Below are 16,645 nucleotides of genomic sequence, written 5' to 3'. Positions count from 1 at the left end.
GTTGGCAACTTCACACATGCATGCATAATGGCCTCTGCGACCACATCTCCTGCTTTCCTTGCCCCCAGTAAAGCATCTCTTTGAATCCGATGAGTGACATATGCTATCACAGCGCATGCATTCCTTGCCTCTACTCCTATCAAGAGGTACTGCCACTTTCCCTTTTTTTTTTTTTTAACAAGACACTTCAGCTTTATTACAATCGTCCTTCACGTTGGCTACATCATTTTTTTTTCAGAAAACTCTCATACATTTTTGCGATTCTTCAATGACTTTGGCCAATTCAACAGCACTTTTGAGAGAGGGATCTTTTTCTGCCCATAACCTCTCTTGAATTTTCTTGTTTCTACATTGCACAATTAACTGATCACTGATTAATTCATCAGTCACCACACCAAAGCGATATTTAATGAAAAGTTCCCTGAGTCTTGCTACAAACTCATCAATGGATTCGTGCTCTGTGTGAGGTTGAGTATAAAACCTATAACTTACCATAATTAAATTGAGTTCTTTAACAAACCTATTTTCTAAGCGTTCAATTGCTTCTTTAAACACATCCACAATAGGTTGCCCATTCGGCCCCAATGCAGGCGGTAAGTATTAGAACACGCTTTGGCCCTCATTGCCTAAGGGACTGAGTAGCAACACTTTTTTCCTACCTGGTGCAAACTTTTGTCCATCCAAAACTGTAATATAGTTTTCCAACATCTCCACCCTATCCTCCCACAATATCAGCAGCCGTGTCCAATGCCGTGTTGGAGGTCGTTCCTTCCGACTGTTGGCGGCCAAACTGTGAAACTCCTTGCCTGTATCTATTCGTAACATCGATGAGCTTCTCCCTTTTCGGAAAGCCATCAAGTCCTTTCTTTTTCCTTTGACTTAGGTTGTTCTCTATTGCAGTTTCTTTTTCCGGTACTATGTTACGGTCAGCGCCGGGACGCCCCTTAGCTGGGGCAGCTGTGCGGTCAAACAAACCATTAACATGACATAACATAACCTGGTTGAGACAAAAACTGTGAGGAGTAATAATATTGTGAGATGCCATACGCACACCAGAATAACCCACAGCAACAAATACTCACTATGAAGCTGTACAAAATGAGGTTCTGCGGTGCAGATCACTGCGGACAAGCGTGCACACTTAGCATTACTGTGATAGCAGTCACCAGCAAAAAAATAGCACAAGTAAAATGTGGAACTGTTGAAAACCAGTACTTTTTTCTTACTGTCACTGCACTTGTTAGTCACCAGACATCCGATGCAAAATCCAATGTCTACACCACTGGAACTGATGTAAATTGGCTGATGCCGGAATGACCAATGTTAAATGACTGCCAAACAGAGAGCTCCCACTGCTGACAGTCGTGTCTAAACGCAGACGCAGTTTTACATCATTACCTCTGCACTAAAGTCTCACCACAGTTACTACCAAGTCTGAACGCCACTGCTGATGCAACGATGCTGGTGCAGACTACGTAAGATGGCTACCTCCTGCAGCGGTCCTGCTGTTGTACGTAGCATGTAGGCATAGATGGGGCTTCACGTCAGTGCTTGCCGATGAACTCCGTTGACGCACGGAGGTGCACAGGAAGAATGGATGTGAAGAACTTCGCTAGGCTGAGCTCGAGCACGATCCACCAACGGTATGAATCTGCAATTCACCCCTAAATCCTTAAAATATGGCCAGAAATTATCCAAACTTATCATTGCACTCAATCTCGAAGTTGCAAATTATTGGATCCACACAATAATTAGGATGAAACACTGCTCTTCAAAAAAGGATATCTAGGACCACCCAAGTTGGGTCACTTCTGTTCCATATTTTACCAGCCCCCTTCTGCACACTTCTGGTCATCGCCAAAATGTTATGAAGAAAGCAGACACCTTCACACCAAATGGATGTATAAGAAGATGAGTTTTAATGGAGACACAACCTGGCACCAGTCCACACCAAGGAGTCAGGAGCAACTGGCTTCCCTGGAATGTCCATTCACCTTACACTCTAATCCAAGAACATATACATCACAATGACATCATAACATGCTACTGGGCCCATATACCTTTTATTTAAATTTCTTCAATTGTTTATACCACTCTCATGGTCCTTGGATGGACCTTGTTTTGTGCCAAGAGGGGTTGGATATAAAGGGTCCAATCAGTCATCCAATGAGGGCCAGAAACTGGATAACTGGACTACAAACTAGAAATCAGATTCATGTAAATTACTCTCAGAACAGTGCTATACAGATAGAGGATAGGAAGAGCTCAGTTAAAGCAGTAGCATAGCAAGGGGGACAGGAGTTTTGGGGGCGGAATCTCCCCACTCTAACCTGCAGCCGTCTCAGGCAACAAAACTAGAAATCATCATCAACCCCCAGCCCCCGCTCTTATCTGCAGTCGTCAAACGCAGGGGCCGCCACAGGTGTTAATAGATCCAGCTAAGCCACTGAGTTAAAGCTTTGCAAAATAATGGCATTAGTATTTGATGCTCCGAGATGTCTCTCTTATGATCTCTCCTGATAATTAGTAATCCCAGATGAAGAATGCACAATCAATTGGAAATAAATAAATCATGTTAGCTGAGACAATATGGTAATTTTAATCTGGTTTATAAAAGTTTGGAAAAGCAAATGCATCAGTAAATTTGCATCAAGTTATAGGACACATTCGTCAAAATCTAATGATATACTAAAGCTCAAGATTTCAGGAAAGGACATGAATTTGCCAGTTGAAGCAATCTCCCAAAAAGGAAGACACCACTTGGCACATACAGCGTATGCGTCAATTCGGAATTGAAGCCAGGTGAGTCATCATCAGGCTAGTCAAGATTGCCAAGAAAGTTCTGCAAAGTCTCCACCACACGATTCAGCAGAACTCCAAATGTATAGTAATAGACAGCAGCCCATCCGTCCGAATCCATCCAACGCAACGTGCAGAGAGCCAGCGAGAGAGGGAGAGACACACTGTCCATTAAATCAGGCAATATTCTATTCTTAAAGTTCCGGGGGGGTGACAGCTCCTGGAATCACCTCATCGGGTCAGACCACCTAGGTCATAGGTCAGTTCGTACAGGATGAGTTTCAGGCGACATGACGAAGACACAAAATGTAGAAAAATAGTTGGGACAATTACTCAGTCCTTAAGCAATCCAATTTGTGAAACGTCGGAACAATGCTCCTTTAGCCAGAGCACATGAGCAAGTTCAAGAGGACAGTTTCCCAGGCAGATGGTCCTCATTGTATCTAAGATGTAACAAAATATCTTGTACAGTACATGAGAACTCAGGAAAGAAAGCCCTGTTTCACGTTATATTGAGAAATTCTCTCATGAGCAGTGGATTCAGCAAGTCAAGAAATTTCACGTATGCAGTCAGGCCCACATTAGTTTAAGCTAATATAGCGTAAAACGTATGCCATTATTAAGCATATATTCATAGGAAATATAAAGACGTCAATATTCTAGAATAACTCTGATGCACTGGAAATGATTTAGTAGGGTTTCAATTATCATGTGTCACTATGGTACACTACCACCTACGAATGTACCATCGTGTAAAAATATTTCAAAATACATTTAAAAATGTTCATTTTAGGTGTGTAAAACCAGTACATTGGTGAAATACAATCTCTGAAGGTTTTGACAGATGCATCGTAAATTAGGAACATGTAACACCTTCTTTCTCTTTGTCATTTCAGTGCACACTTTATTAACACAAAAGATACATTGTTAGTCAAATTCACCATCATAATCAGGTTAAAGTATAATATTTGATTACTTCTCAGTGGTTATGCACACATTTAAATGAAAAGAAAGAATAAATAGAAGTAAACTCAATAAGGTGAGAGCTCACCATTTAAGCATTTTACTAACACACATTAAAGTAAAACAGTACTTTGTCAATTAGTAAATCTCAGGCTATATTATGTAGACGAATGATACCATCTAGACTACATCTTTTTCTGCATGCTTTTACTGTACAGTAACAAACATTTCTCTATTCTTGTCATTTTTTTGGACTGTGTAGTTGGTGCACGTTTATACATTTTCTCTCAGAAGTGTCATAATTGATTTCTCATGTCATTAAAAGTTTAAATGAAATTTCCTCTCCAACATTCCACTTCTCCCTATTGTATCCTGTCCCCCTTCCCTTCTTTCTCCTCTCTATCTCCCCTTCTTCCTCCTCTTCCACCTCCCTTCTTTCTCCCCCTTTCCTCTTCTTCCTCTTCCCTCTGCTCCTTCTTCCCCTCTTCCATTATTTCCCCTTCCTCCACTCTTCTCCCAATTTCCTCTTCTCCCTCCCTCTGCCCTCTTCTCTCTTTCATCTTCTTCCTCTTTTTCCCTCTTTCCATCTTTATCATTCTTTCCTATTTTCCCTCTCCCACTTTCTACCTCTTACCTCTTCTCCTTTTGCCCTCTTTTTTCTTCTTTCTTCTTCCCCTTTTCTCCCTCTTCTCCTTTCCCTTTCTTCTGTTCACCCTCTTTCTTCTCCATCTTCCTCCTTTTCTTTTCTCTCCTTCTTACCTCTTCTCCCTCTTCCCCTTGCTACCTCTTTTCTCTTCTCTCTTTTCTCCCTGTCTCCCTCTCCCCCTCTTTCTCCCTCCCCCTCTATCGCCCTCCCCCCTCTATCTCCCTTTTCCCATTTTTCTCCCTCTTCCCCTCTTTTCCATGTCTCCCTCTTCCCAACGTTTTCCTCTTCTACCACTTACCCTGTTTCTCCCTTTTCCCCCTTTTCTCGCGCTCCCCTTTCCTCTTCTGCCTCCTCCTCTTTTCTCATCTCCCTCTTCCACTCTTTCCTCTTCTCCTTCTTTCCCCTTCTCCTTCTTTCCCCTTCTTCCTCTTTCCACTCCTTTCCTCTTTTCCCTTCTTCTTCCTCTTCCTTCCTTTTCCTCCCAGTTTCTCTTCCTCTTACTGCGACCTAACAATTTTGCACTTGAGCAGCAGGCCATTTTTGAACAGCTGGTAATATTTAATTAGAATTTAAGCAGTGTGCCTAATTGCATGATATTTATATGGTTCCACTAAATATGATATTCGCTCTTGGCTGCGTGTGCATTTATTGTCCATTTATTTTTTTCTGCGTCGACAAAATCAGACAGCGATCAATTTCTACATATCACGTGACTTCTCAGATGTTTGAGTAACTTTAGGGGCCTAGTGACACGCGAACTTTGTGGCGAAATAAAGCTACAGGTCTAATGTTCAATTTCTATCAATTTAGAAAATAACCCGGGCGTTCTTTTTATAAAATTGTTTAAAACATATAAATGTGCATTTTCTTTCAGGCAGAAATGGCTAGCGTGTCTCATTTCCTGGATTTCCTGTTTCTTATTTCTCTGATGATGATTTGGGCGATCTGTCCTCTCGATAGCCTGGCAGTTCTAGGCCAGTGGGTTCAATCAAAGTTAAAAGAGGTGAGTTTGTATTTCGTAAATGTTGTTCTCATGCTGTTTTCTGTCGAAAATGTCGCCCAGCTGCATAAAACATACTATCTATTTGAAGGAATTCCTTGTGCAAAATTAATACTTCCTTCTTAAATTCTGCGGTATTATAAGGATTAGCGTGAAACGCTTTCTATGTATTGTCTCCTTCTCCCCGTTCAAAATGGAACGCTATAGAGAGAATTCATTGATTTCACGGCTTAAGGTTGAAACGAGATCTAAAGAAGTTCATTTTTCTTTAGATTTTGCGGACTCATTCTGTGGAACTATTTATTACCAATAAACACGCAAACACCACCTTCAGCTTGAGATATACTCTGCCAGACTTCACTCATTTATGTAAAAAAATCTGTCAGCGCTCAATTTCGGGTGGGGATGTGGCCTAAAGGCTAGGGCGGTCGACCTCGAAGCTGTGGAACTGGTGGGGACCCTCAACATCCTGTGTGATTCTAGGCAAATCCATTTATCTCCCCTTACGTAACAAAAAATTAATTATAAATCAATGTGTCCATCTGTAACACAACTAGTCTCATGTAAAGCGCTCTGGTACATTCGGGTCTAGTTCGTGCTCTAAAAAACGTTTATTTTTTAATTTTTTATTAATGCATTTGTGTTACAGATTGATAATATTTGTATAAAATAAAAACACGTTTACAGTTTATATATGTTCGACTTATAAACCCCATTAAGTTATTTTGAAACAAAAAAGATTGTCAACATCCATCCAGTTTGAAAATCGTGAGGAAAATCTTTTTTAAACTTGCTCACGAGAAAAGGGCACATTCGTTTTCAGCGTCAACAAGCACTTGTAAGCCGATATTGCTAATTGCATGAAAAAACGACACCAGGGCGTAGATTTCGGAAAAGCAGTAAAGTTTGAGAACTGTTCAGTAAAGTTTGAGAAATGTTGTTAGGCCAATAATTGGGATCCCTGTGAGACTGTGCATGGGTAATAAGAACATCACACGCGCATACTATTACAGTTATTTAGGATTTCCTATGATGCACATAAATGAGTTTTCAATCTTTGAAATAAACTTTAGAATGATATTGACTTCAGAATGTATGGGGCAATTCACTTAATTGATAAAAATCACAAGATACTGCTTGGTGTTACTCCACTGACTTGGCTGATGCTCTTTAGTGGCTAGAATGCTGCTCAGGGGACTGTTCGAACTATCTGAATTATTATATATAATTAGTTTTGTGGTGTCATCTTCATATGGCCGGGATGCCCGTCACCCCCTCCCAACACAATCCCCAAGGATGGGAAGTCGGACGCAGTTCTGAACTTTTGGAAGGCGGGAGGGAGTCACCCTCCCGGCCGTATTTATTAAAATATGAAACAAAATTTAAAACATTAAATAAAAGTTTCATAATCATGTACAATTTTACATTTATTACATTTCGATGAAGACATGTTCTTTGGCTAACCTTAACAAAACTCTAATACAAAGGTTTCCTAGCCGAGTCTAACATCCTGCAAATGCATACCTTCTAAATTAAAATTGTACATCCTAGCATTAAGGGCCAACGGCAAGGTCTTAACCGGTGTCAGATCCCTACTAACAAAAACTCTCGCCCTCACGGTGTGAGTGGCGGCCGCGCAGAGGACTGTACCCTCCATGCCAACTCTAATTTCCCTTGTCTTGTTGGGGGCCCCCCTTTCCGCTCGACGCCATCTTAAAGGTCGTCCGAGCTCCCGTGTGAGGTATCTGTAGGAAGGACAGCGTGGACTCCCTCCCCCCCCCCCCCCCCCCCCCCCATCCCCACACTCTCTATCATATCCGCCGTCACGGATAACCGGGCCCCGGGAAATTCGTAGGAGGGGCATATAGCCGCCTCCTCCCCTGGAAGGGGCCTATGGCCGTCTCCCCTTAGGCGACCCATCCTTAGTGGGTGCCGCCTCCCAGTGGGAGGGGCCAATGGCCGCCTCCCCCCGGGCGCTCCCATCCATAGTGGGTGGCGCCCCCTCTAGGGACCTTGAAATTACTGCTCACCGATCATGACCTTACCGCCCGACCAAAATAAATACGACATTTGTTTTACCTACTAAGGAAGAAAATACAGCGTGTCTAATTGCATCAAAACTGTTTGCTCCTAAAAGAAAAAACAGTATCATCAGACAGTAGTCAGATCCTTAATCTAGACATTTATTTACTTCTATACGTAGGAAAAGGGGCCTATCAGAGCAAAAAACTTTATTGCAAAAGCCAAACATTGCTATAAGGGGCTGGTGGGTGGGTCAAAATTGCTCCTTGTTCCGTCGAGGGCTCACGAGCAACGAGTGGGTGCAGCCTTCCAAGCACAGGAACAAGAGGACGCTTCTTCGGATTCCCGCTCAATTTATTCTTCTTCGGGAGGGCGTGTACTCTCCTCCGGTACGCCTACTGGGCGTGGCCATCGGTGTAGGTGTCTAGGACAACCCCTCCTGGGCGGGAAAAGGCGCGCCCCGGCTACGCCGCTTCGGGCATACCAGCCGAGACACGCCCCCGCCCAAAAATGGTTTCCCGGGAGGATCGGGGCACCCAACCATACGTTCGGGGGGACCGAGTGGTCGCCCCTTTCCATATGGCCGGGATGCCCGTCACCCCCTCCCAACACAATCCCCAAGGATGGGAAGTCAGACGCAGTTCTGAACTTTTGGAAGGCGGGAGGGAGTCACCTTCCCGGCCGTATTTATTAAAATATGAAAGAAAATTTAAAACATTAAATAAAAGTTTCATAATCATGTACAATTTTACATTTATTACATTTCGATGAAGACATGTTCTTTGGCTAACCTTAACAAAACTCTAATACAAAGGTTTCCTAGCCGAGTCTAACACCCTGCAAATGCATACCTTCTAAATTAAAATTGTACATCCTAGCATTAAGGGCCAACGGCAAGGTCTTAACCGGTGTCAGATCCCTACTAACAAAAACTCTCGCCCTCACGGTGTGAGTGGCGGCCGCGCAGAGGACTGTACCCTCCATGCCAACTCTAATTTCCCTTGTCTTATTGGGGGCCACCCTTTCCGCTCGACGCCATCTTAAAGGTCGCCCGAGCTCCCGTGTGAGGTATCTGTAGGAAGGACAGCGTGGACTCCCCTCCCCCCAAACCCCCCCCCCCCCCCCCCCCCCCATCCCCACACTCTCTAACATATCCGCCGTCGCGGATAACCGGGCCCCGGGAAATTTGTAGGAGGGGCATATAGCCGCCTCCTCCCCTGGAAGGGGCCTATGGCCGTCTCCCCTTAGGCGACCCATCCTTAGTGGGTGCCGCCTCCCCCCGGGCGCTCCCATCCATAGTGGGTGGCGCCCCCCTCTAGGGACCTTGAAATTACTGCTCACCGATCATGACCTTACCGCCACGGGCCGGATAGTTGACCGGCTATCCGGCCCCCCCAAACTCCTCCTAAAGGTCATGCTTCCTCAAACCCCTTAGCCATGCTATGAAGTCTCCTATGAGTAAAACATTCCCCTCCCGGGACAGGTGAACCCCATCATTCAGATACATGTGATCACCCCGAATACACCCATGAGGGATGCTATGCAACTGCGCAGAGCGAAACAATCTACCAATTTTATTGTTTACCTTCTTCACCGAATGGTTCAGTGCTGACACCGAAAGGCCCCCCCGCCATACTTTCCTGGGAATCATGTGGGACCAGGCAATCGTACACCCCGGGACTCTTTTTGCCAACCAGCTAACAGCAGACAACACTTGCTCAAACAACACTCGTCTACCCAGTGTCACCAAGTCATTGCCCCCCAGGTGTACTATGACTACAGATGGCGGTGACCTCTGCCGCCCTAAGAGACCCTCAACAAAAGATTCAAATTGGTCAATACAGAGCCTGCCCTTTCCGTGGAAGGCCACTCTGTACCCGTATTCCCCAGCTGCGCGAGTTGCGTCACCTGCTTTGAATACGTCCCCGACCCGCCTCACGTATGAGTGGCCCACGACCCAAACCACTCTCTCCTCAGACGGTGATCCATAACCGCTGGTCCCCTGGTACTGGGTCGACTGCAAATTCCGCCCCGCATGAAATGCTCGCGAAACTGTAAATGAAACAGAAGACAAGAAGCGTGAGTGCATGTCACTTGACTTCACAACATGTGCAATCGCACATACCTTTTGAAGCAGTTCGAGGACCATCGTCCCAACCGTTTCACTTCCTCCGCACTCTGACCCCTGGCTGTAGCCTCAGTAGCAGCCCCTATCCTAAAGGAGTGGGTCCCAAAATCGCACGGGTCCATGCCCGCCGCAGCGATTGTCAGTGCGAGCACCCTCTGGAACTGAAACCTCGTCAGTGGGGTGCCATCGATGTGCCTCAGCAAACTCCCCCCCCCATGTATCCGCCCTCAGTGCCAAGTATTCCTCTATACACCTTATCGGGCACGTGGGGGACCCTCGCACGCGCTGGACAGCCACACTGCTTCCCATAGCTCCCTGGTCGGTCTTGGACCTAGCTATCGTGACTACCATCGAATCACCCCTAATTAGGATGTGATCTCTGCACAAGCCTCCCTCCACATCTTTCTTATTCCTTGCGACCAGTTCGCTCACCCGCATAGCCCCATGGAATGCTAATGCGAAAGCTGCCCGGAACAGAACTGCTTCGAATTGGGAGGAGCATGTCGTAACTAGTCTCGCCATGAGTAGGGACAATTTTTCTAAGCCAATCGGGTGCCTCATGTCTTGCTTGCGACCCTCGAGGCGCTGCCAGCCGCGAAGGGCCTTTTTCGCCAAAAAGGAACCTGTGGGGTCTTTGATGCCATGCACCTGCACCATGAATGAGATGGCCGCCCTGTGCCTATTGGCGGATGCCGCTGATCGGCCTTCCCTGTGCATTGCTACCAGGAACCCTAGGAAGGAATCCTCCTGACCCCAGTTCTGATTCCCTGTCGGACCTAAAAATGCACAATAGGAACGAAACGCTCCTTCGTATGCCTTCCTTGTCCTGGGGGCTAAGCTTGCTGCCACGAGGTCTTGTAATCCGGGGCACCGATTAGCCAGAGTGCTTCGGGGAATGGTGCCGCCGCTAGATCCGCTGTAGGTAGATAACCCCTGAACGCCTGCATATGTGAACGAGAGAGTGCATCAGTCGCATGATTCAGTACACCTGGCACATGTTTCGCCCTGAACTGTACATTCAGTCTCATGCAAAGCAGCACAACTTCCTTCAACAATCTCAAGATCCATTTGCAGCGTGCTGCCTGATTGTTAATGCATTCGACGACAGTCATATTATCCGACCAAAATACCACAGAGCGGTCTTTGAACTCGTCCGGCCATGCCGTCAGAGCCACAAAAATAGGGAATAGCTCAAGGAACCCTATGTTACCTGTGAGACCGCTGGTGTGCCACCACGTCGGCCATGTTTGCGCCGACCATCGATTACCAAAGATGGCGCCAAATCCCACGCTCCCCGCTGAGTCAGTCCTCAAGCCCAGCTCGTCCGAAGACGCTGGCGGCTTGTTCCACACCACTCGACCGTTGAAGTCCGCCAGAAATGCCAACCAAATGCGCATATCCTGGCGAACCTCTGCTGACAGTCTTGTGCGGTGGTGTCCTTCCTTGAGACCGACCATAGCTTGTGCAATAGAGCGTGAAAAGGGGCGGGCCATTGGTATCACTCTCAAGGCAAAGTTAAGCTGACCCACCGTTTGCTGTAACTGGTGCAGGGTCACTTTCTCCTTACAAAGGCAAAGTTCCAGGGAAGCCCTAAATTTTGCTACCTTTCCGACTGGCAAACGGAAACATCCCTCCACAGAATCGAGCTCAATTCCCAGAAACTCGAGTGAAGTAGATGGTCCAATCGTCTTACCTGATGCCAATGGCACTCCAAACTCCCTCATGAGGATGCAAAAATCTTGTAGCGCCTGCGCACATTTCGAGTCGCCGGCTGCTCCCAAGAACAGAAAGTCATCTAGATAATGCATGACATGCCTATGCCCTGTAGCCTCTGTAAATGCCCACTCTAAAAAACAGCGGAATTTCTCGAAATAGGCACAAGAAATGGAGCAACCCATCGGCATACATTTATCCATGTAGTTACTCCCTTGGAATGCAAATCCTAGCAAACGCTGATCCTGTGGGTGTACCGGGAGCAACCGGAACGCTGATTCGATATCTGATTTCGCCATCAGCGCCCCGGGGCCCAGGCGATTTAACATGGTGACGGCATCATCGAATGATGCGTACCGCACCAAACAAACTTCTGGGTCAATAGCATCGTTTACCGAGAAACCCCTTGGAGCAGACAAATTATGGATCAGCCTAAACTCCCCCGGGTCCTTCTTGGGAACCACCCCCAATGGGGAACAGATGAAACCTGCCACTGGCGGGTGCTGAAAAGGCCCAGCCACTCGGCCTAGGCTCACTTCCTTAGCAAGTTTTCTCTCCACCACACTAGCATTCTGTTGTGCTGATAGCTGGTTTCTACACAAAGGTTCCCCATGAAAATCCCCCGCCGGAATGTGGAAGCCATATAAGAATCCCTTCCTCAACACCCCAGCGGAGACATAATCAGGGTATTTGTTCAACCAAGGAGTCATAGCCATGAGATCAACGGGAGTAGGCAGTTGTACACAACGATCCACCTCAGTCCTGCTTGGACCCTCCTTTACCTCCAGACCCACTATTTTTCGATCTGCATGAACTCTCCGGATGTGAGGAATTCCCACAACCCGCACACACATGCTTGAACCTACATGTACCTTGCGGTCTGTTACAGTTGCCTCTATTGAAGCCCCAACAAACCCCCCGCTTTCCACCATTCCCGCCGGTTTTCGGCTGGTGATCACCCCCGGTGCCTGCTCGAAAGGGCGCCGCGGGTTTTTGGCGGGAAACCCCCGACCCATTCCCACCTGGCGAGGATGTCCCTGCCGTCCCAGGCAGGAGCTGCTTATGCCAAGAAATTGAATCGAGGCAGTCCCATGTCAGAGAGGCATCCTACTCTTTGCTTTACGAAATTTCATGTCGTAACCTTTCCATTCGTCCCCCTCATACATTTCATAAAAATCCATTATATGTGCCTGATAACAAGACAGTTCGGTCAGTACCTCGGGCTTACGTTCACCAATAATCGCAGTAAACATTGCAAAGGCCTTCGCCCAATTCGTTATCGTCTCCTCCACCCTGAACTCCGCCATCTTGGCGCGCCAGACGCTTGGGTGCCACAAATCTTTCTGTGTTTTAGCATATTCCATCTCGCGATGGTCAGTCAACAACGAAAACATATTGACATACTTGTCTGCCCAAATCAATTCTTTCGTGGCCATCGGGATATGTTGAACCACCCTCTCCCGCCTTGAGGGCAATGAGCCCTCCCCCGCCACTGGCAAAGCGAGCTTACCCGGTTCGGTCGTTGTTCCTGCCGTTTTCTCGCGACCAGCTGCCGGTCCTTCCGGTGTCACCTGTGGGGAAACAAGAGGGAGATTTGCCTTCGCGGCATCTCGCGACTGCCGCAACTGCTGAATTAGTAATTTGGCCTCTTCTGCCGTGTCGCCGGGCGCCGTAGCACCCCCTGCCTTCTTATTGAGCCATGCGGCCAACTGGGTGGCCAATTCAGGAGGCATATCCTCATCGTTAGCGGGCGTAATCACAACCGGAATCGGTTGACCCGCGTCTGGGATTGGTACTGGGTCATCCGCTGGTATGGCAGGGATGACCGGTGGCACCTCAGGAACAGGAACCTCCCCTGCAACCGCCCTCCTCTTGACCCGTTTCCCTCTACCCTCGGGGACGACTCCCGGCAATGCCGGGCCTATTACCTTCTTCGGGTTACCCGGTTTGTTCAATGCAGCCAGTTGCTTCTTAACGCCCGCCAAATCACGACCAAGCGCTGGGACTTGCCCGAAGCTTCGTTCCATTCTCGTCATTCTGCTCACCAACATGCGAAGCATCTTGTCTGTATCGGAACCCTTTCCTGCCTTCTTGCTGGACATGGTTTCGATTATTCACTCCGAGTCGATCAATACTGAAAGAGTAACACAAGAATTACAAGTTCTCAAAATTGCTCCTTGTTCCGTCGAGGGCTCACGAGCAATGAGTGGGTGCAGCCTTCCAAGCACAGGAACAAGAGCACGCTTCTTCGGATTCCCGCTCAATTTATTCTTCATCGGGAGGGCGTGTACCCTCCTCCGGTACGCCTACTGGGCATGGCCATCGGTGTAGGTGTCTAGGACAACCCCTCCTGGGCGGAAAAAGGCGCGCCCCGGCTACGCCGCTTCGGGCATACCAGCCGAGACACGCCCCCCGCCCAAAAATGGTTTCCCGGGAGGATCGGGGCACCCAACCATACGTTCGGGGGTACCGAGTGGTCGCCCCTTTCCATCATCAACTTTTTTTCGCACCTCAAAGATGCATAAAAGTACACCAATAGAAAACATTTAATTACATATGATAAAACATAAGATAAGAACAGTGCAGGTTACAATCAGAATCGAATAGCCGCAATCATAAATTAAACACTAGTGCGATCAGTTAAAGCAAAATGATTCTTAGGATTCGATAGGTAATTTGCCAAAAACCTTATGAGTTCTCACAGCGGCCAATAAAAAGGAGGCAAGTGCATAACAGACCAATGGGGTTTCTGCTTGATAAAATAAGGAAAGGGCTATGACTGGATTACGCAGGGAAAATTTCTTTAAGAGTAGAATGATACAAATATTCCTCTACTTTATACAAAAGGCAAAAGAACAATATATGTGAAGTTGATTGAGTCACCTTATTGTTACACGAGCAAGGCGGTAAAAGGCTTATGAAAATTAATTATGTGGATGGCCCAGTATTAACGGAATAAAATTCATTCGAAATCCAGTCAGGATAAAATAATTCTGGTTGGTCTCGTCAAACCCTAGATACAAATGAGAATATTTAGGCATTTGCAGTATGCTCTCATGAAACTTTACAGACTGTTTCTCTCTTTGGCTATCCCACCTATCGCGCGTAACTTTCGTTAAGTAAATGGCCTTCAATCTAGATTTAGGGAAGTGTACGCAAAGGGTAGGAGTGTCACATAGGAAGGCAAGACCCAAAGAAGTTAATGTTTGCCTGACATACTAAAGCCATGGGATTTTGTGTGCGTGAGCCATATTCATAATATCTTTCAGGATTTTCTGGTTGAGACCCACGTTGCCCCTTTTCTATACTGATAACCAGAGAGAGAGTGGGGCTAAGTTAATAGCATTAGTGATGAATGTCATACTGACTTTAGAGTGTGCAACAGGGTTAATACATGATTGTGGGACTGACAGCAATCTTTTATTGAATTTGTCTTCTAAGACTTGAAGGGCTGTCACTTCTGTTATCTCCCAGATTGCTGCCCCATATGTAGCCATTGCTAATGTTTTAGCCAGGTAGATTTTAACCATTCCTAAAATTTTCTTACAGCCAATTTTTTAGAAATTCTAAAAATCGCAGCGATACTTTAAAGCATTAAATGTGCTTGATTTTGCAGCATCTCCTTCCAGTTTTGTTTAACATCAAAACAAATACCTAAATAATTAAAATGTTGTACTTGCTCAATTTTGTCCCACTCTAGATAGTAACTCATAAAGTTCTTTTTAGCACCTCCTATTGCCATAATATAGGTTTTGGCTTTATTTACATGTAGATCCAGAATGCTCATGAGTGCTGTGTAGTGTGTAATAAGATTTTGAAGTGCCAAAGGGGTCCTTGCAAATAAAACTGCATCGTCCACAGATAAAAGGATGGGGGGGGGGGGTACGTTGAGACTACTGGAGTATCTTTGGCGATATTGATCAGGGTGCCATTTAGTTTGTTGGTATATAGGGCAAAAATGAAAGGAGCCAAAATGCATCATTGTCGGACTCCGCTTTCGACTTTGAATAAATTGGTGCATTCACCTAAACTCCCTTATGGGTCCATAGCGGTGGCATACCTATAAAGCTCTCTTACAAAATTTATAATGACTCCATCGACTCCCATATCCTTTAAAATTAACGAAAGTTTATGTTTCAGACATTGGAAGGCCTTTGACAGGTCCATGAAAGCCATATGTAATTGGGTATTTTTTACTGCAGTATACTTTTCCAAAATCAATGTTAGATTAAGACACTGGTCTAAAGTGCCCGACCCTGTCTGAACCCGCACTGCACTTCCGAGAGGATTTTCTTTTCCTCTGCTCAAACTGCCCGTTTATTTAACAATAGGCTGCCCATCATTTTAGCTGTACTACCAAGCAGAGAAATAGGACGATAGTTGGCAGGCATTGAAGCGTTCCCTTTTTTAAATATCAGATTATGGCAGAATGTTTCCATGAAGGGAGGGGACCATTCTTTGCTATAGCATTAAAAGCCAGAGTTAAAGGTGTGAACCAAAAAGTGATGTCTGTAAGAAAAATGTCCATAGGAACTCCATCGCCCTGGTGCTTTCCTAGATGGGGATTGTAACAGAGCAAGTTTGACTTCTTCAAGATCGAATGAGAGGTAGGTAGAGGCCTCTATAATAGGACGTGCATCTACACTAGGAGTGACATCTGTTTTTTGGAAGATTTCCTGGAAATACCTAACCCTGGTGTCTTCGTCGATGTGTACCACTAACAAGGGTCTGCCACTATCCTTCAAGAAAGGTGCATTACTTACCTTCCAAAAGGTAGGGCTATCTCGGAGGGCTGAGGCTTGCTTTAAATTATCCCAGGCTTGCGATTTAGGCTGCCTTAATCTGCTTTCACTTGCTCATTTATAGAATTTCCTCAGCTCACAAACGTGCGCTTTATCTCTGGGTAAGGTTTTGAGAGCCTTACGCAAGTTTGCAGAAGCCAGAGAGCAACTCTGATCGAATCACCCGTGCGGAATACTATCTCTAGTGTGTGATGGGCGAATCAGCTGCAGTTTAAAAACATTTAATAACTTACTGAACGCATTTGAACACATTTGATACCTTGACTTGATTTGCAGAAGAATCCAGGCAGGTTATAATGTCCTCCTGGTTTACCAGAAAAAAACCTTTAAAAAGAGTGGCCACATCAACCTTGTCCCACTTTAAAGTAAAGCCATTTCTACTAGCAAGGATTGGTTTTGGTACAATGGTACCGTTGCAATTTTTTGAGGACCGCCAGGGTAAGGCACACAAAAACATAGCGTGATCGCTATATTCATTAAATATATCTGAAAGTTGGTTAGTCTTATACTAAGGATATCAGAGGAGACAACATAATCAATTGTGGATGAGTAATCAGCTCTATAAAAATTGG

At 45.9% G+C, this 16,645-nt stretch overlaps 1 protein-coding gene across 1 annotated transcript in view; it reads left to right on the top strand.

Moving 5' to 3' along the window:
• OMA1 (OMA1 zinc metallopeptidase) overlaps nucleotides 1–16,645 on the top strand; it is a 661,753-nt gene that overhangs the window by 423,425 nt on the left and 221,683 nt on the right. The window contains exon 6 of the mRNA XM_086952966.1: nucleotides 5,283–5,411. Coding sequence (XP_086809092.1) covers nucleotides 5,283–5,411 — 129 coding nt within the window. The remainder of the gene's footprint in view (nucleotides 1–5,282; nucleotides 5,412–16,645) is intronic.

This window comes from Lissotriton vulgaris, chromosome 1_1 (genome assembly GCF_964263255.1).
Source record: "Lissotriton vulgaris chromosome 1_1, aLisVul1.2, whole genome shotgun sequence".
NCBI lineage: Eukaryota > Metazoa > Chordata > Amphibia > Caudata > Salamandridae > Lissotriton > Lissotriton vulgaris.
This window is presented reverse-complemented; position numbering and strand designations above follow the sequence as displayed.